Source organism: Plutella xylostella, chromosome 17, assembly GCF_932276165.1.
Source record: "Plutella xylostella chromosome 17, ilPluXylo3.1, whole genome shotgun sequence".
Taxonomy (NCBI): Eukaryota; Metazoa; Arthropoda; class Insecta; order Lepidoptera; family Plutellidae; genus Plutella; species Plutella xylostella.
Genome location: NC_063997.1, coordinates 6,043,235 through 6,065,658, shown reverse-complemented (window position 1 = coordinate 6,065,658; position 22,424 = coordinate 6,043,235). Strand labels below are relative to the sequence as shown.

Below are 22,424 nucleotides of genomic sequence, written 5' to 3'. Positions count from 1 at the left end.
TTTATGACGGTGTTTCTTTTGCGGCCTATCTAAAGTAGCTTGAAATGCACTGGTGGGGTAGATGTGATGTGGAGGGCTGTTGGTAGAGTGCTGTGGCATACCTTGAGTGGCCAATGACTAAAGGGGGGGCAGATAGACGTACGAGTAAGTACGCGTACTTAAAGCACGACGAAAGGTTTTTGTGAAGTACGCAAATTGGAGGAAACGAGCGAAAAAGGTTGTAGAGCCATAAGTACGCGTACTGACTCGCACGTACCTATATCTGGCCCTTAACGGTGGACGTTTACGGGCTGATGATGATGTTGGCCTTCTTGTAGACCCTTCGAAAGATTCTGAAGGTATAGAGCTGATAAATATACGTCCTTATAATATGTAAGTAATATAAATAAAATCAATAGCACAATATATTCCAACATAATTTATTTGATCATAATATTACGTATTCGTACGAGTATGTAGAGTCGTATTTTTTTCAACGCAAACCATGCGTTAATTCGATATACTGTGGTGTGGTGTGTGCTACTATCTATGGTACTCGTACAGTCACAATGTTTTGGTTTCCATAATATTGTTCTTTGATGAGATCTGACGCGCGCTCCGCCACCATGATGGTGGGCGCGTTGGTGTTGCCGCTCGGCATAGACGGGAACACACTCGCGTCTACGACCCTGAGTCTATCCACCCCCAGGACCTTGAGCTCGGCGTCCACCACGCGGCCCATGGCGCACGTGCCGGCCGGGTGGTACAGCGTGGTGCCCGTCTGAAGAGCGTAGCACTTCCAGTATTCATCACTCATGTACTCCAACCCGTCGCACGCCGGCAGAATCGCACGCGCTACCTCGGAATTAAAACCTTTGAAATACTCTGTCTCCGTCAGGTTCAATATACGCCTTATCCCCGCCGTGACGGTGTCGAAGTCGTCGGCGTTTGAAAAGTATCCCGTGTATATTTCCGGTGCGGTGTTTAGTGAACGTATTTTAATTTCACCCCGCGACTTCGGATGGAGCAGAACCAGAAGAATAGCAAACAGTTCGCTCTTTTGGTTAGCATTGATAAGGGACGAGCAAATATCGTCATTGAAATTGAAAGTGTTTGCGCAGGCAAAGGCAAAAAATGGCGACGCCATGTCCATGTAAAACGGTATAATTTGTAGGTCTGGACGGCCCGTGCCGTTCAGAGCGAAGAATCCATTCAGAGTCGGGAAGCCGATCGTCCGCAGGTCGACTACTGGTAGTGCTGTGCCAATATCCGTTGCTCCTGTCAGCACTACTGGAAGGAAAAGGTGATCTTGCAAGTCTTTACCGACTGGAAGATCCGATACTACGTCGATGCCCAGAGCAGCCAGGTCAGCTGCCGCCCCCACTCCAGAGGCCACGAGCAACTTCGGGGTGTCCACGGCCCCGGCTGACGCAATCACTTCCTTGCTAGCGTAGAATCTGTTTCGTTTACCATTGACATCGACCTCTACACCAATAGCTGTTTTAGTTGAGTCAATCAAGATTTTTGTGGCGAGTGCATTTTTTAGGATGACTAAGTTCTTACGTTTCTTTGCTGGCACAATGTAGGCTTGAGCTGTGCCATAACGTATCGGTACGCGATCATTTGATATTGTGAAGTAGTTTTTGGATGCACCTAGCTGCTCAGGTCCGTTGTAGTCTTCGATTGTCTCGATGCCGATTTCCGAAAGAGATTGTAGGAGAGCCTCTAGTTTTGTCTCTTGTGTTCGTTCGTGTTCAGGTCTGGATACTTTCAGGGGTCCCCTCGTGTTGTGATAGTCTGTTAGTGTTCTATTCTGCATAACATCGCTTACTTGTAAATTCTCACTCTTTTTAAAATAAGGTAGAACGGTATCCCAGTCCCACCCCTCAAAGCCAGCATCCGCCCAGCTGTTGTAGTCTTCTGGGTTTCCTCTGAAAATAATTATAACGTGTAATGTGTAATAACATAAACTAGTATTTTTTACAAAGTTGGTCCATTCCATTGATCCCACCAAAACTTTCAATCTTATTGATATACGTACAGGGAGTTACGAAAGTGGTGTAGTAAGCCGAAATCCATTTAACTTGTGGACGTTTGGATTTTGGAAATACGTGATTCATTTATAGATTTACCTTGATTTATATCCATATCATACGATGGACGAAAAGATAATTCAGTTTTACGTAACAAAACTCGTAAAATATATAACACCAATAAATCTATCTATAAATAAAATTAGGAAGGACTTTAGAAATAATAATATTACACTTGACAAATCAACGCTGTTACATCACAATACTCACCTCACATACATCATGTAGTTATTGCTGGAGGAGCCTCCGATCATCTTGCCGCGGTTGTACGGGATGGAGCCCCCGATCTGGCCCTGGCTGGAGTAGCCGTCGTTCACCGTGAAGTAGTTCCAGTCATACTCGGAGCGAGCGAGTAGCGCGAGTAAACCGGGCACCTTAGTAGAAATACAAGCACATATGTTACTGTAAAAGCCCGAACAACGGTAAATCCTAAGATTTACGCGTAAAACCTAAGATTTACCAACTCTTAATGGTAAAAGCCCGAAAGATTTTGCGATTCGCACTGCTTCGGCAGCAGTCGTTAAGCCTAGTCAGAGAGGCCTTCGGGCGGCTTGAAAACGTCTTACAGTCAGATTGCCCACTTACCCGACAACTCACTCAGCACAAGCTTGCTTGTGTTGGGGTCCACCAACCCGCACTAGGCCAGCGTGGTGGACTAGATCGAAACCCTTCCTTCATTGGAAGGAGACCCGTGCCCCAGCAGTGGGGACGTAATGAGTCGTGATGATGATGATAACTTATAACTAACCGAACATAAGAAATATTTATTATTGCAATCTAATTTACTCGACGTCAACAATAATAATACGTGAAAATTATTTTACTTCCGGTTTCCGTGTTTAAATTATCGTTCAGTGAATGAGTGAAAATAAAGTTATTTTCCAATAATCCAGCATTCAATGATAATTCGCATCTATTACTATACACATAAATACCATAATCCGGTGCATTACATCGCCCAAAAGTTGATGAATGACCTTGACCTCCAATTTCTTTTCGACAAGTGGTTATTGGGTTGAAATAAATGAAAAGGTAATAATTAATCTTTGTTTTAATCCCAAAACCAACTTTTACTAGGTGTCGGTGGTAAAACCTAGCATTTACCAAATTCTGATGGTAAAAGCCCGAAAAAAATGACCCATTTTCACACATTTACCAACTCATGTTGGTAAATCCTAGGATTTACCGTTTTTCGGGCTTTTACAGTAACACATATACTATTAAAAGGATATAAAATACAAGGTAGAATAACATAATTGAGCTCAATGCACATCACATGACTTTCCTCAAATCAAAGTTCATTTCGAGCCAGTATTAGTCAGTTCCTGCAGAGATTCTGCCATGATAAAATTGTCGTCCGCGAAGCGGAGATGTGGAAGGTACCATCATACATACATACATACATACATATTCCATGTCCATTCCATTCCTTAGTCGTTACGTCATATGCCGCCTCTTCACTTAGGCTTTCTTTCTATTTCCTATCAATTTGGTTGTCTGGAAGAGATTACTTTTAGTAATAAGGCCGCCGATTGTGCTATTTATTTTCTTTTCTTGTTTGTAACTATGTTTCTGTTTGTGTGCAATAATTTATCTTATCTTTATCTTTAGGCCAGAACATTCGCCAACGCCATCGCCACAGCGTTGGCGAAGCTACTGGCACAATGTGTAGGCGCATTTGCGGTAGGTATTTGAACGTTGGCTGGCACTTAGGGGAATGTGCGGGCCTATGTGAAGAGGCGGCAATAGGTAGGTACATAGCGGTGGTGGTAGAGGTATTATCTGCAGATAACTTACGACACTGAGCAGCGGCGGCTCCGCGCCGGCCTCCAGCAGGAGCACGCGGCACTCGGGCAGCTCGGACAGGCGGCTCGCCACCACCGCGCCCGCCGACCCCGCGCCCACCACTATGAAGTCGAATGTGGCGCCATCTGAAGCGAATTAGAAAATATACCGGGAATTCTAAATAGGTAGGGGCAATTTGCTCAGATAACTTCTACCGTCCATCTCCATAGTCACCATACTCTTAGCAACAAAACTTAACAAAACTATGGACTTATGTCTGAAATAAAAATTATTCTTTTCTATTCTTAATCCCAGATTTAAAATTGCAGAAATTCTTACCTTGAATACTGACACGTGGTAGCTTGACCTCATATTGAGTAGCTTCTAACGAATACGGCACTTGACTTAAATTTGCAGCTATTCTTGACAAAAAAGTGTAGATAAGACTTCCAAAAGCACCAAGCTCTCCTATCAACATCTTGAATAGTATGTCTAGCAGTTATTAATAAAAATAATACGGCGTAACTATTAATACTTATATACGTACTCGTACATACATATAATTATCATATACTTAAACAAAACGCAGGAGTTATCATGAGATCTTAATTAGGTACTTACCATTCCGCGATGTTCTATGTTACCTTCTTCTTGTATAAATGTAGGTAATTATGTGGTAGTTATGTAATGCAATAATTCAAAATGAATCCACCAAGGTAGTTTACTTAAATGTGCTTTTTTACGTGGTATTTTTACCTACCATAAAAAAAAAAACGTGTTTTGGTTGCTGCAGATTTTTAATGCGTCTAAACTTTAAGAAGGCCTTCTCTGATATTATAAAATATATGCTAAAAATGTTGTTATACTTATCGAGAACTGGTTTAGTTTGATGCGTATTTTTATGTTTGCAAGAGCACAGGATGATTAATAAATTGTTTTATTAAAATAAAATTATCTAAAATATAATATTAACATAATATTTTGTATTATTACCCCTTCATATTAATTAACTGCATAAAATCAGATAAATAACATAATGTCATATCGTATACATGTGAAGCGTCCGTAGTCGAGCGAGCTTCAGTGATCTTAACTGATAACTGAGGTTAAGAAACAACTGGCACGGTCAGCCATTGGATGGGTGACCGATTTCAAGTGGTTCTTTTCTGGACGCTTCCGCTTCAATCCTGACACGCGGTAATTCGAACTCATATTTAGTAGCTTCCAACAAATAGGGCACTTGACTTACATTTGCACCTATTCTTAGCAAAAAAGTGTAGATGATGCTACCCAAAGCTCCAAGTGCTCCTATCAACATCTTGTATGTTTGTATAGTATGCCCAGGAGCTATTATTAACCAAAATTAAACGGCCTACGTTTTTACAACACATCTTGTAGCTTATCTACATGATATAGGTCCAAAGTTAAACTATCTAAACAAACAAAGGTAAACTGTCCCAAAATACCGTGCACACTACTCGTATCAGTCGCGACAGACAGCCGCGTCCGTAAGCCGCGTCCGCTAGTGTGTCGGCGTCTTCACGATTATGCACATCCAGTTTCGTGCAGCCATGATGCTTCACAATCCAGGCCCTGTTAAGTTCACTACTAGTGAACTGGTACGGCATTTCGATTGTAGTATATAGTATTGTTGTTTAATGAGATCGGCGGCGCAGCGCACTCCACCACCATGATGGAGGGCGCGTAATATCCTTATAATATCTAATACAAATAAAACCAATAGTACAACATATTCCAACATAATTTATTTGATCATAATAAGTAGGTAATCGTAAGTAGAGTCGTATATTTTTCAACGCAGTTTTGTGCAGCCAAAGCCGAATTGATGTCAATTCGATATAGGATTAGCTACGCTGGCATGCTGGCATCGTAACTATTATGGTACAGTCACAATATTTTGGTCCCCATAATATTGCTGTATGATGAGATCGGCCGCCCTTTCCGCAACCATGATGACGGGAGCGTTGGTGTTGCCGCTTGGCATAGACGGGAATACACTCGCGTCCACGACCCTCAGTCTATCCACCCCCAGGACCTTGAGCTCGGCGTCCACCACGCGGCCCATGGCGCATGTGCCGGCCGGGTGGTACAGAGTCCGGCCCATCTGTAGAGCGTAGCACTCCCAATACTCGTCACTCATGTATTCCAACCCGTCGCACGCCGGCAGATTCACACGCACCACCTCGGAATCAAAACTTTTGAAATAATCTGTCTCAGTCAGGTTCAGTATACGCCTTATCCCCGCCGTGACGGTATCGAAGTCGTCGGCGTTTGAAAAGTATCCCGTGTATATTTCCGGCGCGGAGTTTATTGAACGTATTTTAATTTCACCCCGCGACTTTGGATGCAGCAGAACCAGAAGAATAGCAAACAGTTCGCTCTTTTTGTTGCTATTGATAAGGGACGAGCAAATGTCGTTATTGAAATTGAAATTGTTTGTGCAGGCAAAGGCAAAGAATGGCGACGCCATGTCCAAGTAAAACGGTATGATTTGTAAGTCTGGACGGCCCGTGCCGTTCAGAGCGAAGAAGCCATTCAAAGTCGGGAAGCCGATCGTCCGCAGGTCGACTACTGGTAGTGCCGTGCCAATATCCGTTGCTCCTGTCAGCACTACTGGAAGGAAAAGGTGATCTTGCAAGTCTTTACCGACTGGAAGATCCGATACTACGTCGATGCCCAGAGCAGCCAGGTCAGCTGCCGCCCCTACACCAGAGGCCACGAGCAACTTGGGGGTGTCCACGGCCCCAGCTGACGCAATCACTTCCTTGCTAGCGTAGAATCTGTTTCGTTTACCATTGACTTCGACCTCTACACCAATAGCTGTTTTAGTTGAATCAATCAAGATTTTAGTGGCGAGTGCATTTTTTAGAATGACTAAGTTCTTACGTTTCTTTGCTGGCACAATGTAGGCTTGAGCCGTGCCATAACGTATCGGTACGCGATCATTTGATATTGTGAAGTAGTTTTTGGATGCACCTAGCTGCTCAGGTCCGTTGTAGTCTTCGATTGTCTCGATGCCGATTTCCGAAAGAGATTGTAGGAGAGCCTCTAGTTTTGTCTCTTGTGTTCTTTCGTGTTCAGGTCTGGATACTTTCATGGGTCCCCTCGTGTTGTGATAGTCTGCTAGTGTCTTATTCTGCATAACATCGCTTACTTGTAAATTCTCACTCTTTTTAAAATAAGGTAGAACGGTATCCCAGTCCCACCCCTCGAAGCCAGCATCCGCCCAGCTATTGTAGTCTTCTGGGTTTCCTCTGAAAATAATTATAACGTGTAATGTGTAATAACATAAACTAGTCGTTTTTACAAAGTTGGTCCATTCCATTGATCCCACCAAAACTTTTAATCTTATTTATTGATATAGGTACGTACAGGGAGTTGCAAAAGTGGTGTAAGTAGTTAGCCGAAATCGTACTCAGCTCGACATTCTAAACAACTTTGGAGCTTTGGAAATGCGTAAACCATTTATACTTAGTTACCTAAGTAATTGCTTTGTAGATTTATCTTGATTTTTATCCATATCATACGATCGACGAAAAGATAATTCAGTTTTGCGTAACCAACTCGTAAATAGGTAGGTAACTAATATCTAAGATCAATAAATCTACGATTATAGTCAATTGGTTCTTTGCCACTTATTAGGGGAAGAGAGGGTACAGTTACTGTTACAGATGTTAGCGGGGCATAGTTATTATTCTAAAAAATACCTACCTTATCTTTAAGTATTACATATTTAGAAATTCTAAGTTTAGAGCTGTCATAAAGTAAAGTTAAAGTAAAAGTAAAAATGTTTATTTCCTTTAAAAATATACAAGAGATGGTGGTGAACCTCAATTTCTTTAATTAAAATTAAGCTCTATGAGTGTACCCGTATATAATAATGTTATAGTTTGATAGCGTTAAAATTACAATTTCTGCCTACAGAATAGCTAAAATTATCGTACTTGACAAATCCACGGTGTTACAGCACAATACTCACCTCACATACATCATGTAGTTATTGCTGGAGGAGCCCCCGATCATCTTGCCGCGGTTGTACGGGATGGAGCCCCCGATCTGGCCCTGGCTGGAGTAGCCGTCGTTCACCGTGAAGTAGTTCCAGTCATACTCGGAGCGAGAGAGTAGCGCGAGTAATCCGGGCACCTATGGAGAAATAAAAAAACAAGGTAACTAGAATATCATAACTAAGTATAAGCATTAAACATGACTTTCGTCTTATCCAAAGTTCATTTCGAGCACTATTTTGAAGCATGTTACTGAGATCCTGTAGAGATTGCCCGATAAAATGGTCGTCCGCGAAGCGGAGATTTGGAACGTACTCGTTATACATATACCTACATATTCCATGTCCATTCCAGGCCTTAGTCGGTACCTCATATGCCGCCTCTTCACTTAGGCCAGAACATTCGCCAACGCCACGGCGTTGGCGAAGCTACTGGCACAATGTGTAGGCGCATTTGCGGTAGGTATTTGAACGTTGGCTGGCGCTTTGGCGAATGCGGGGGCCTATGTGAAGAGGCGGCAATACATAGCGGCGGCAGGTTTTATCTACACTTAACTCACAACACTGAGCAGCGGCGGCTCCGCGCCGGCCTCCAGCAGCAGCACGCGGCACTCGGGCAGCTCGGACAGGCGGCTCGCCACCACCGCGCCCGCCGACCCCGCGCCCACCACTATGAAGTCGAATGTGGCGCCATCTGAAGCGAAATAGAAGAGAATTATACTTACCGGGAATTCTAAATAGGTATAGTTATAGAACCAAAAGGAGGGGCAAATTGCTCAGATAACTTCTACCGTCCATGTCCATAATCACCAATGTCACCATACTCTTAGCAAAAAAAACTATGCACTTATGTCTGAAATAAAAATTATACTTTTCTATTCTTAGCATAGTTAAAAAAATCCCAGATTTATTTAAAATTTCATAAATTCTTACCTTGAATACTAACCCGGGGAAGCTTAAACTCATATTGGGTAGCTTCCAAGAAATACGGAACTTGACTTAAATTTGCAGCTATTCTTGACAAAAAAGTGTAGATAAGACTTCCCAAAGCCCCAAGCTCTCCTATCAACATCTTGAATAGTATGGCTAGCAGCTATTAATGAAAATTATAGTTACGGCCTTTATTAATACTTATAGACGTACTCGTAAGACATATAATTATCATATACCTACTTAAACAAATTAATGCAGTAGTTATCATGTTCTATACAGGGTGTTGCAAAAAGGGTATACTAAGCCGAAACCTACATGTGCAGCATGGTATATCTAAACCTGAAACTGAAATAAGAATTTGAAAATTCGCGAAAAAAATATATCATTTTCCATAGAAACTTTGTTGGTCACGTGACTTTTTACTATGGAAAATTAAGTTTTTTTTTCGCGAATTTCCAAATTCTGATTTCAGTTTTGGGCTTAGATATACCATGCTGCACATGTAGGTTTCGGCTTAGTATACCCTTTTTGCAACACCCTGTATATGATACCTTCTTAGGTTGTATGTGGTAGTTAAGTATGTAATGCAATATTTCAAAATGAATCCACCGAGGTACCTATGTACTTTTTTACGTAAACATATGTGTGGTTGCTGCATATTTTAACGGGTCTAAACTTTAAGAAGGCCTTCTCTGATATTATATAAATGTTTCTAAAAATGTCGAGAACTGATTTAGTTTGTTGCGTAGTTTTATGTTTACAAGAGCACATGGTGAATTAATGAACTATTTTGTTGAAATATAATGACCTAAAATAGAATATTAACATAAAATTTGGTAAGTATTATTATCCCTTCATATTAATTAACTGCATAAAATCAAATTAATAACATTAAAGTCATATCGATACATAATTATTGTACATATAACATTAAAGCTAGGGCCTGTCCTAGAGGATAATATTATGACCTATGATTAAAAATAATGTTTAAAATTCCAAATTACAGAAATTCTTACCTTGAATCCTGACACGCGGTAGTTCGAATTCATATTTGGTAGCTTCCAACAAATAGGGCACTTGACTTAAATTTGCACCTATTCTTAACAAAAAAGTGTAGATGATGCTACCCAAAGCTCCAAGTGCGCCTATCAACATCTTGAATAGTATGCCTAGCAGCTATTAACGAAAATTAAACGACCTAGGTATTTATACTTGCTTATGTACTTATCTACATGATATAGGTATTTATCTTATAGTTAAACAAAATCAAATTTATCAAAAGATCTTAATCCTTCTTTTAAAATCAAGCTCAAACATCACTATCTCTCCTTAATTTTATGTAATAGGTACCTGAGTATACAGCGTGCAAAGATAAGAAGAGTCTAGCTCCAGTACTACTATCTCCTATTCTATCCTATCTACTACCTTAGACCCTGGGGGCCGACCATTATTTACGTGAGGTCGTTTTTCTAATTTTTTGAACCCCCCCCTCCCCCGTGGTGATATTTGGTGAGGTTTGTGACCACTCCCCCCCCTGGATCACGTGTATTTTTTTGGAAATCTAGGTAAAGGCTATTTTTGACTAGAAAAAATATAATTTAATGGCGAGTCAATCAAGGACATACTACAAATCGTTAAATTTTTTGCGCCGTTCCAAATTTCGGTTCAGAAATACCTACCTAGCGCTTTTTGACTAAAAAATTATACACGTGATGTCTAACGAGACCCTCCCCCTCCCCCCTCGTGATGTTTCGTGAGGTTTTCCGTACCCCCTCCCCCCATTGACCCTCACGTGATTAATGGACGGCCCCCTGACAAAAGAGTACAAAGCGGAAATGGAAAATTGCTTTAGACATTTTTTATTGATTTATTTTTACTTTTACACAAATCTATTCTTACACAAATACAATATCTATCTTATTTTTACACAAATCTATTAAAAGGAGATTATTTTTTCTTTTTTTTTCCTTTAAACCAGTATCTTATTTTTATAATAATTTTACCATTATGTAACTGCCTTTGCGAATCTACAAATTCAACCTTTTTCATCTTCGACTCTTTTTTTTCCTAAAAATCTCTATGTTAGCTAATCTTTTCCTTTTTTAAATAACTCAAATGCATTAATCTTGCTTGCCTCGACCGAGTTTCGGAATCTAACCTGTAACTAACTAGTTTAATTTGATGCTTGGTGGTATTAGGGTAAGAACTGTTAAGTTGGCAAGAACACCCTATATAAACTGATTTTTTATCTATAAGTATAAATTTTCCAACATAGAGTATTGAGATAAAAGGCCTATTACCTAAGTATATCTTCATATTAAATAACTGCATAAAATCTGATAAAACAGTATTTGCTGATTTTATACGAACGCGCTGCACAGTCGGGTTACTATGGGTGCTTGTAAAGGAAAAACAGAAAATGAAAGTCATTATCCATATTTTATATCTACTATTAATTTTTATTGTCCCCTGCCTTAGTCCTGCTTTACGAGTATGCACATCCACAATTTCGTGCAGCCATGATGCTTCACAATCCAGGTCCTGTTAAGTTGACTACTAGTGAACTGGTACGGCATTTCGGTTGTAGTAGTATTCCTGTTTGACAAGGTCGGCCGCGCGCTCCGCCACCATGATGGTGGGCGCGTTGGTGTTGCCGCTGGGCAGGGAGGGGAACACACTGGCGTCCACGACGCGCAGGCCGCCCACGCCGTACACGCGAAGCCTCTCGTCTACCACGCGGCCCATGGCGCACGTGCCGGCCGCGTGGTACAGCGTCGTGCCCGTCTGCAGCGCGTAGCACTCCCAGTATTCATCACTCAAGTACGTTAACCCGTCGCACGCCGGAAGATTCAACCGCACTAATTCCGAATTGAAACTCTTCAAATACTCCGTCTCGGTCAGGTTCAGAAGACGCCGTATCCCCGCCGTGATGGTACCCAAATCTTCGGTGTTTGAGAAATAACCCGTGTATATTTCCGGTGCGGAGTTTAGGGAGCGTATTTTAACTTCACCCCGTGATTTTGGATGTAGAAGAATCACCAGGGTACTGAACAGTTCCGCCTTCAGATTGGCCAAAACAGCGGACGAGCATATATTGTCATTGAAGTTGAAATCGTATACGCATGAAAAAGCGAATTCAGGCGACGCCAGGTCATAATAGAGAGGTAGTATCTGAATGTCTGGTTGCTTTTTTCCAGGATGGAGTGACAAAAAGCCATTCAGAGACGGGAAGCCTAGAGCCTGAGCGTCCAGTACTGGTAGTGCTGTACTAATATCCTTTGCTCCAGTAAAAAATAATGGTAAGAAAACGTGGTCCTGCAATTCTTTTCCGACTGGTAGATCAGACACCACATCAATACCCAGATCGTATAAGTCTTCTGCAGCGCCTATTCCAGAGGCGATGAGCAATTTGGGGGTGTTGAAGGCCCCGGCAGACGCTATCACTTCTTCTGTAGCGTAAAACCTCATTATCTGGCCACTGACGTCAGCCTCTACACCATAAGCCATATTATTTGAGTCTATCAATATTTTCTTGGCAAATGTATTCTTGAGAATGACCAAGTTCTTTCGGTCCTTTGATGGGGCAATATAAGTTTGAGCTGTGCTCGAGCGAATCGTGAGCGGTTGCTTGGATTGTGTGAAGTATGTTCTCGAGACACCCAGCTGTTCGGGCCCATTGTAGTCAACGATCGGCTTAATACCAATTTGCGAAAATGCTTGAAGGAATATGTCACGTTTTACCTCCTGTGATTCCGGGTACCTTGTTTGGGTTACTTTCAGTGGCCCCTTCGTATTGTGATACCGAGCGAAAGTTGCGTTTCTGAACAGTTCTTTAGATTGCATATCCTCGCTCTTCAGAAAGTAAGGGAAAACTGATTTCCAATCCCATCCCTCGAAGCCATCCCTCGCCCAGCTGTTGTAGTCTTCAGGGTTACCTCTGTAACGAAACAAAAGATGTGCAGATGTTTTGTTTATGACGGCACCGTAGCTAAGGCGGCAGTGAAGCTGCTTCCGAAGCTTGGGGCCGCGGGTTCGAATCCCGCCCAGGACAAACATCTGTGTGATGAGCATTTGTGTTTGCCTTGTGCCTGGTCGTCGTTTTTATATTAAATATGTATCTATCTATGTATTTGTGTAGATATACATGCTCTGCCTAGTTTGGGGTTGGATGGCCGTGTGTGAGATGTCCCCACATATTTATTTATACTTATTTATGTTTGTACCATCAACCATACCGTACCACACTCTCTGCATACGGTATCTCACTTACCGTACATAGAGCATATAGTTGATGCTGGAGGTGCCGCCGAGCATCTTGCCGCGCGTGTAGGGGATAACGGCGCCGCGCTGGCTCTGGCTGGAGTAGTGGTCGTCCGACGTGTAGTAGTTCCAGTCCTTTATATAGTTTATTTACATAGATAGATAGATAGACAGATGGATGACGTTGTTAGAACAACTCACCGCACATACAGCATGTAGTTGATGCTGGAGGTGCCGCCGAGCATCTTGCCGCGCGTGTAGGGGATGGCGGCGCCGCGCTGGCTCTGACTGGAGTAGTGGTCGTCCGACGTGTAGTAGTTCCAGTCCTCTAGTTTATTTATACAGGGTGTTCCAAAGAGGGTATGCTAAGCCGAAACCTACGTGTGCAGCATGTTTTACCTATCTAAATACCCTTTTTGCAGCACCTTGTACCTATAGATAGATAGATAGATGAAGATGATGTTGTTATAAAGAGCTTACCGCACATAGAGCATATAGTTGATGCTGGAGGTGCCGCCGAGCATCTTGCCGCGCGTGTAGGGGATGGCGGCGCCGCGCTGGCTCTGGCTCGAGTAGTGGTCGTCCGACGTGTAGTAGTTCCAGTCCCAGCGCGTGTGCGGCAGGAACGCCAGCAGCCCCGGCGCCTGAGGATCAAAAGTAGTGAAAAACCCGCCTCTTGTACCTTGTTATGTTAGAATAAATTATATCATTGTATGCTATTTTTGTGCACAATTAAATAAAATCTATATTTAAACCTAATCATCATCATTAGGTCATGGGAACGTAGTCGTGTTTAGGTAATAAACTGGTTTTTGTTGGATTGTTGGTAATTTACATCAATAAGGAAGTAATAATTACGACTCACTGTTCACACCGTACGCCTAGTTACAGTCAACCAAAAAAAATAAATAAGTAAAGTACTTACAAACAAGGTAATGTCCGTAACAATTCAGTGATCGTATCGCATTAACCTGTTAGTTTTGCTTGGAAGCAAGCACCAAACGTCCATAGCTCATTCTTGGCCAATGGGGTAACTGGCTGGCCTAAAATAATTATTTACTCTACGGCCGGCGACCTCGCCCCCTGTGAAGTAAACTCACAACACTGAGCAGCGGCGGCTCCTCGCCGGCCTCCAGCAGCAGCACACGGCACTCGGGCAGCTCGGACAGGCGCCGCGCCAGCACACCGCCCGCCGACCCCGCGCCCACTATTATGAAGTCGAATGTGGCGCCATCTGGTAAGTCAAAACGGCAAGTCGAAAGCTTTAGAAATGATTCAAGTTAAAAGTACTCAGGAATATAAATTCCAAAATGTGCTTTGTCAATGATTGAGAGACACTCACTCCTGATTTTTTGGTAGCTAGCTAATAGGACAGACACACGCTGATATCACAAAATTCTATTTTAGATCGTTTAACTTTGTCAATTTCCAATGGACCATAAGTATAATCAGGACAGGCTCTAGAAATATAAAAAAAGCTTACCTTGTATCTGCACAGGTGGTAGTTCTAAAATGAACTTGGACGCCGCAAACAAATACGGAATTTGACTTAAATTAAAATTGATTCTTGATATGTAAGTGTAAATAACACCCAGCGTTTCGAACAACATCCTGAATATCATTAAAGAATATTGAAGTGTAACTCTCAGATATAAATATACTGGATTTATTAGGTACTTAGGTATTATATATTTCAGATATGCCTATAAATCTAACAACCTTCATCGTAAATGGCTACTGCTTCCTTCGTGTATCATGCTATATATATTTTCAGGCCTCATTATTTTTGTCCTCTGAGTCTGACACACTATTTGTACATACAATACTTACCTAAGTATATACTTTTAAGAGGGCACAATTTTGAGATTTATTGTTTCACTATTCAAGATTCTACATCATTGGTACTCAACCTTTTTTATATAAGGGCCACAAACACGTTTAAGTCATGGGGTCGCGGGCCGCAAGCAATTTTTTAAAATAAAGCGATGTAAACTATCTGTTATTCTAATAATAATATAAAAAACACTTGCATATTTGGGCCGCAGTTTGAGTATAGCTGTTCTACATATAGGTGTGTTTGCAATTTCTCTTTAGGTAAGTATTCATTTTATGCCCTAGCAAAATTATGTAGGGTATTGTGTACGCGACGTAGGCAGGTACGGTCAGGTGCAAAGAAACCTGACCCCCCTCTCATACTAACAATGCTTCTGAGGGGGGTCAGGTTTATCTGCACCTTACTGTACAGTCAGCAAGAGGTCGCCAGTGTATTATGAAATTATGATCCACCATGGAAGTAATAAGTACTTATTACGCTACGGCTACGGTGGCACACATATATCTGATTTACCACGATGTTTTTTATTATGTAGTCTGAGCCTATCTGAAACCTAGTTAAACATTGTGAGATATGGCGTTTCGACTTTCTCCGTGTTCGGCATCATAAGGGTCACAGTGACAGTTAAATAAAGTCAATTTTTCTCTCCACCTTTAGTTTGCAAGGTGCGGGTGCCTATATAAATAGAGTGAGTCGCCCGCGCGCCTCAGTTGGTTTTTGATTTTTGAAGTGAACACTTCGGCAAAATGGCTCAATGTAGCCACGGTTCTCGTCGGCTTCGCTCCGAACGGGGAAAAATATAATATTGAATTTGCGGAGTCCTCGCTGCCGGGAGCAGCGTGATGCGGACCAGGCGGCGCGGGGCGCGGCCACCGCGACACGTGGCGTCGGGGAGCGGGACCTGCCGGCTGCTGCGCACGCAGCCATTGCTGAGGATTTCGCAACGAAGGTTTGAGTTGATAAGCCGTGAGTAAAATGCTATTATTTACTGCTTTTAAAAGCTCAGCCACTGGTCATAATGCTCCAGCGCTTGGGGTTTTTATCCCACGCAGTAGGGTCCGATTCAATAGTCGTGGTGATGATTGATCACATATTCCGGTCCTACTAGTGGCGCTTGAGCTAGATACTTACATTAATGACCGCTTTAAGTAAAGCATATGTTAATTTTATACAGGAAAAAATAATAAAAATATATTTTTCTACCCTCAATTTCTAATATTTTTAGAAAACAGTTGATAAAAACTTTGCTATTACAATAATGCACTTGATTATAGCTTATGTAAGGCTTTACAAACAGGAGCTTTCCAGGACCGTCATAGGATTTTTTACAGGAAGCACGTGGCTCCGAGTTTCAGTATGTTGGGACATTGTGGCATGTGCGGCAAGTAATGTGATCCGCCGGTACCTACCCGCTGAAGGGTAGGCAGGCCGATTCGGTGAAATTGAAGTTTCGTGTAACCTGCACCCGGCCCTGTGCTCCCGCGCTGGCCGCCGTCTCGTGCCACCTGCATCGCAGCGTACACCCGGCCCGGCGCTCCTGCCCTGGCCACCGGTTCGTGCCACCTGCATCGCAGCATACACCCGGCCCTGTGCTCCTGCGCTGGCCGCCGTCTCGTGCCACCTGCATCGCAGCGTACACCCGGTCCTGGCCCTGGCCACCGGTTTGTGGTACCTGCATCGCTGCATAGACCCAGCCATGCACTCCTGCCCTGGCGGCTGTACACCAGGTCCTGGCCCTGGCCACCGTTTTGTGCCACTTGCATCGCAGCGTACACCCGGTCCTGGCCCTGGCCACCGGTTTGTGCTACCTGCATCGCTGCATAGACCCAGCTATGCACTCCTGCCCTGGCGGCTGTGTTGTCCCACCTGCATCGCTGCGCACACCTGGCACTCCTGTTCTGGTTGCCAGATCCAAACGCCCCCTGTCTGGGAAGAGATTTTATGCTCAGCGGAACCGCCTGCACTATTGCTAGCACGGTCATCATCATCATCAGCCATCATTATGAGTGACTTATTTAGAAGGTATCGAGTAACGTGCGCTATTCATCAGTGATTTTCGCATATGCAGACGAACGTTTACTGCCAAGGTTGGTCATGTTAGCCATACAAGGGCACACCAACGAAGCCTGAGTAACCACCTGCAGTCGCCGTAGCCGCATCGGCATGGATGACGACAAATCGGGTAACGTGCACCGCTTCTAAAAGTGTTATAGCACTTAAATTTGATGCCTCCGCTGAGGTAGGGTATTCTATTAAAGCAGCTTTCTTCTGAACTACCCAAAGTGACCTGCAGACTGCTCCTGGGGATAGTTGTGCAATCAATTTTTTATTTCGATGTCTCTGCTGAAGAAACTGTCTAATGCAGCTTTTGTTCTAAACTGCCTAAAGATCATTGGACTGCTCATGGGAATGGTGACGCACGGTAAGTACAGGAGCGTTACTCTATACTGATGAGAAACGAACGAACGAGAGCTGTCGTGCAATCGGCACGTTTAATACCTACATACAAACAGATGGAGCGGCTCGCGCCGCAGTGCACTGAAAGTTCGTTTTTCGTCATATAAAGTGACCCCCCCAGACACTATCTTAAGCAGGGTGTCCACTCAGAATGCTCCAAAAAATTCCCTGACTTTTCCCTGACTTTCCCTGACCGTTTCAAAAAATTTCCCTGACCGAAGATCAAAATATAAACCTAATTTAAGTAATTTGAACACGAAAGCTTCATTTCAAAGTTTTGTGTTCATTTGTTTGGCACTTATTCAAACTTGACTGCGTAAAAAAATTATACAAAGTCCCCAAAAATTGTATATTAAGAGGGAAGTACTTTATAGCACTTGCTCGTCCATACAAAAAGAGAAAACGTTGGTCTACTTCTAAATATTATCCAATCTCCATGATTTTTTAGGATATTGGCGACACAATAAATAATTTATAGTTTTTCACCTCAAGTAACGCAATTTTTGTTATCAAAACTGTGCCGAATGACGCCATCCTAATCCTAACTAATATTATAAATGCGAAAGTAACTGTGTCTGTCTGTCTGTCTGTCTGTCTGTTACTCTTTCACGCCAAAACTACAGAACGGATTTGAATGAAATTTGGTGTATATACGGTCTAGACCCTGGGAAAGAACATAGGCTACTTTTTATCCCGGAATTCCCACGGGAAAACTTTTTTAAGGCGAAGCGAAGCGCGCGGGAACAGCTAGTTGTTGAATAAAAACAATGTTTTTTTTTAATGATACCCTAGAATATATTATGCTGAAGCGATTTACATCACAATCAAAAAGATTTGTTGATACTTGAACTTGGTGAATAACGATTTCAGCACCCATTTATCTCTATAGAACCCGAGCCCCGGGGCATGAGTGCACAAACGATAGCAAATGTTTTCCTCATTACCTATTTCTCAAGGTTCCCTCTTAAGCCTTAGGAGGCGATTCTGAACAACTTTCTAAAAAAAAAACCTAAAAAAACGCATCCGCCTTGCAGCTTGCAGCAAGTTGCTATACTGCCTAGTTTCATCATCATCATCATCATCATCAGCCAATAATCATCGACTGCTGGACATAGGCCTCTCCCAAGGAGCGCCACAACACTCGGTCCTCGGCCTTCCTCATCCAACCACTACCCGCCACCCGCCTAAGGTCGTCAGTCCAGCGGGCAGGAGGGCGTCCCACGCTGCGTTTGCCTGTTCGTGGTCTCCACTCGAGAACTCGTCTACTCCAACGGTTATCGGTTCTTCGGCAGATATGACCAGCCCACTGCCACTTCAGCTTGCATATTTTGACAGCTATGTCGGTAACCTTAGTCCTCTGACGGATAACCTCATTTCTGATACGATCCATCAGAGAAACCCCAAGCATAGCTCTCTCCATAGCAGGCTAGTGACTAGTCTGCCTAGTTTAAGTCTGACTAAAATTTTACTGATTACCATCGAAGTAGATATTGAAACCGAAATTGAAACAGAACCAATTTTTTGTTGTATGGCACTCCTTTGCCTGACAAAGTTGTTAGTTGTGTAAGTATTTTTTTATGAAATTTTATTAAACATGCAGTACAAAATAGAATGAAATTCGTTTTGCTCTGCTAAATTAGTAAAAAAATAAGTTATAGATTAATAGATGCTGCGCGGAGGCAGCGTATGCGGTCTCGCTGAGGTAAAACAGTTCAATAGCTAAAGTATAACGTTTTTATGAATAAGGGAAAGTTAATTAAAAAAACTTAATTAGTAAGGATCAGTCAAAAAGAGATTTTATTTTATGACTTACTTATTTCACGTAAAAAAGAAGTATTACTAGTAAAGAAAAGTACCAAAATTATGCTAGAAAAGGGTCATTTTTCCCTGACTTTCCAGGTGGCCCATCAATTTCACTGACTTTCCATGACCACCTAGAGCTTCCCTGACTTTTCCCTGACTTTCCCTGACTTTCCAGATAGTGGACACCCTGTTAAGTGTCATGACACATCGGCAGATTCCAGCTTTGAGTCTTTTCTTTTCTCGGCTGTGAGCAAAGTGAATCCCACCGGCGAGTGTTCAACCTAAAAGCACTGAGCTAATTCCTGATTTCGTGAAAGTCGCTGTTGCTATACCATACCGCTTCACAAGTTACCGAATTTATTATGATCCTACTGTCGGGTGATCATGATCGGAGTGTCATCGCGGTTTCTGAGTGGCACCATATTAGCTGTCTTCCTTATGTCCCAGTGGATTGTGAGTGTATCCGAGCTCTTTGTTGAAAAATGCGTGAACCTCCTACGCAGCAGCTGTCTACTAGTTGTGTATCGAATAAATCGAGTAACGGTGCTCTTGCACGAGACGACTACCTTTTGGTAAAATTATAACTTCCACTATTCTGGGAACATGCATATACCTACTGTGTACTGTGTATCACATCACGTGTAGCCGCAGCCCTACTCAATGTACGGGGCTAGATAATAAACAATGGCAGTCGTCATTAAATTTCTATAAATTTCGAAGGTCATCATTTGGAGCACAATCCAAAGGGTGAAAGTACCTATTCATGCCTAAACGGCTTCTCTAATGAAAATGTATTTTTAATTCGATTCTGGCGCAAACATTTCATAACTATTTTTCAACACCGTATCTGCTGAAACTACTTAGACTGACTGGTTAAGATGCAGACGTGCCGTTTTCACAATTCCATTTTGAGTAATCCTCAACTGTTTTATGGATCTTTCAGTTAGTTACGTAACTAGTTACCAAGTAAAAAATTACTTGTGTCATGCTCGTACTCGCATCTCATTTAGGAGCTCTCTCTCTCGCCTCTAGCTGAAGGCTAGAACTGGTATATATATCTACCAAGCTAGTACAGAGCTATAACCGGGCAGCGGTGACGTGGTAGCTGCTTGATTTATTAGAGTTTGCTGAAAACTTTCTAAATAAGTAATAATTATTAGTGTTAATATATTAACTCTTCGCAGTTCTTTCAGAATGCAATACCAGGTCGCTGGAGTAGGTAACCTTCCTTAGCTGGACAACAACAACAACAAGCCTTTTTGTTTTAATGAATGTCACAGTTATTCGCTGTTCCACTCTCATATCGATGTCCAAGGAATTTTTCTTGGGTATAGCTAACTACCTAAGTTTACCTATAGATAGCCGCAAGCTATCTGCTGTTGGCGAACTGTCAGTTCTCAGGCTCGAGGTGGCTCGTCCAACTGTCCATGTTCCCGCCACCGTGATTGTTGCTTCCACAGATTAGAGAGTCTATGTTGGCTGTCGTTGCATCAGGTCTGATCAGGTACAACTAACATCTTTACGTACCATCTTTATTTAATCGAGCTATTTTGTTTTATCTAGGTTGACTTAATGGTTTTAAAATCGAACCTACAACAATGTAAGTAGGTACCTACCTACGTACCTTTGAAGTTGCAACAAGGCGAAGCCTTAAGGTTTTGACGAACATACCTAAAGGTGACCTTGTTAATGTTTTTCATATGAAGTACTGAACATTTTACTTATCCTGGTGGCATGACTGATCATTTACTTACCCAGTTAAGACATGTTAGCCGGGTTTCATTTATCAACTATTATAATTGTTATTGTTGTATTAATCAATCTTTATTAATTGATGTCATCTACCAAGGAATGCTGCCAGAGCTCATAATATTCACACATGATGATACAGAATGATAGTAGCCCACAAAATCGGTGCAAAGGCTTATAAAATAACTTTCCTTCCTAGTAGGACTGCACAGGAACTCGTTAACCGCCGAGTTAGTTAGAATACAAAATTAGACTGTGAATGTAGTGACCTGCATCATGTTTTGAAAAACTGAATACTTAGTTATCCGCCAGTGTCACAGCCTTCATCTAATCTTTTCCAGTAGCTGATGAGGCTGAGATATTTAGTAAAATTATCTTCCCTTCAAGCACCACTCCTCGTTCCAAGGACTAGATGCCGCGCCAGGTGTTGCAGGCCGTGTCGTCATACAGGGCTGACTGAGCAGGTCCTCGAGGCTCCACGGTCGGCTGCTGCATTTCTGAGGTCAGTCCAGAATTACATACCCTCGTCAGCATGTGCTGACCTGAGCCCCAGCGGCCTGGATCGATATTCTACATTTTACAGCTTTTAAATATTGTTGCAAAGTATTTCACTGGTTCCATCCATTCGGCTAGTGTATGTTAAAAATATTTCCTTGACAATAACAAGATTTTGATCAATAATTACTTATAAGTATTGCTTTCGAAGAGGCACTGTGTGTATCCATATGTATAAATACCTACCTATATTTATAGGTATATACCTTCCATAACTTTCTGACAAGTCAGGAATAATAAGGAAGTACCTACTTAAGTCTTATGTATACTTATACCTTTCTTTTTAGTATATCTATTACCTAGAAATCTATGCATTATAAATTTATAGATTCAAATATTTATCTACTGATACACTCATCAGTAGCTTATGGGTCACAGTTGGTTTTCTCTCCACCATGCGATAATAAACACATCTCACAATGTTTAACTAGGTTTCAGATAGGCTCAGACTACATAATAGACGCATTTTTCCTGAAATAAAAATGACATATTATGTATCTAGCCTATCTGAAACCTAGTCATTTCTGCATGGTGATATTACAACTGAGGCGCGCGGGCGACTCACTCTATTTATATAGGCACCCGCACCTTGCAAACTAAAGGTGGAGAGAAAAATTGACTTTATTTAACTGTCACTGTGACCCTTATGATGCCGAACACGGAGAAAGTCGAAACGCCATATCTCACAATGTTTAACTAGGTTTCAGATAGGCTAGATACATAATATGTCATTTTTATTTCAGGAAAAATGCGTCTATTGTGAAGATTAAGTAGTGGAGGTTCTCACCACACAAGATCACGACACATCCGTCAATCCATTCGCTCAAGTGGCACTGTTTACGATATTTTTCTAAAACTATACCTATAAAATATATTATACCAAGTTTACAAACTAATATTTTTAAAATTTTGTCTAAAGTTATTATAAGGGAAACTAAATAATAACAAACTG

The 22,424-nt window shown here is 42.1% G+C and overlaps 3 protein-coding genes across 4 annotated transcripts; all 3 read right to left on the bottom strand.

The window, feature by feature from the left end:
- Positions 1 to 526: 526 nt before the first annotated feature.
- Positions 527 to 4,445, bottom strand: LOC105394993 (ecdysone oxidase). Its single transcript, XM_048626900.1, has 4 exons — positions 4,197 to 4,445; positions 3,870 to 4,003; positions 2,283 to 2,446; positions 527 to 1,910 (listed from the first exon to the last, which is right to left on the bottom strand). Exons 1-4 carry the CDS (start codon positions 4,333 to 4,335, stop codon positions 527 to 529), a joined length of 1,821 nt encoding a protein of 606 aa, XP_048482857.1. The 5' UTR covers positions 4,336 to 4,445.
- Positions 4,446 to 5,601: 1,156 nt separating this feature from the next.
- Positions 5,602 to 10,003, bottom strand: LOC125488521 (ecdysone oxidase-like). 2 transcript variants are annotated; one of them, XM_048626815.1, is made up of 4 exons: positions 9,831 to 10,003; positions 8,442 to 8,575; positions 7,858 to 8,021; positions 5,602 to 7,132 (listed from the first exon to the last, which is right to left on the bottom strand). In XM_048626815.1, exons 1-4 carry the CDS (start codon positions 9,967 to 9,969, stop codon positions 5,755 to 5,757), a joined length of 1,815 nt encoding a protein of 604 aa, XP_048482772.1. In that variant the 5' UTR covers positions 9,970 to 10,003; the 3' UTR covers positions 5,602 to 5,754. The 2 variants fall into 2 exon arrangements, with proteins under 2 accessions (XP_048482772.1, XP_048482773.1); XM_048626816.1 differs by lacking the exon at positions 9,831 to 10,003 and adding an exon at positions 8,815 to 8,968.
- Positions 10,004 to 11,259: 1,256 nt separating this feature from the next.
- On the bottom strand, positions 11,260 to 14,684 carry LOC105394994 (ecdysone oxidase). Its single transcript, XM_048626898.1, has 4 exons — positions 14,558 to 14,684; positions 14,175 to 14,308; positions 13,555 to 13,718; positions 11,260 to 12,751 (listed from the first exon to the last, which is right to left on the bottom strand). Exons 1-4 carry the CDS (start codon positions 14,682 to 14,684, stop codon positions 11,371 to 11,373), a joined length of 1,806 nt encoding a protein of 601 aa, XP_048482855.1. The 3' UTR covers positions 11,260 to 11,370.
- Between the last annotated feature and the right edge of the window lie 7,740 nt (positions 14,685 to 22,424).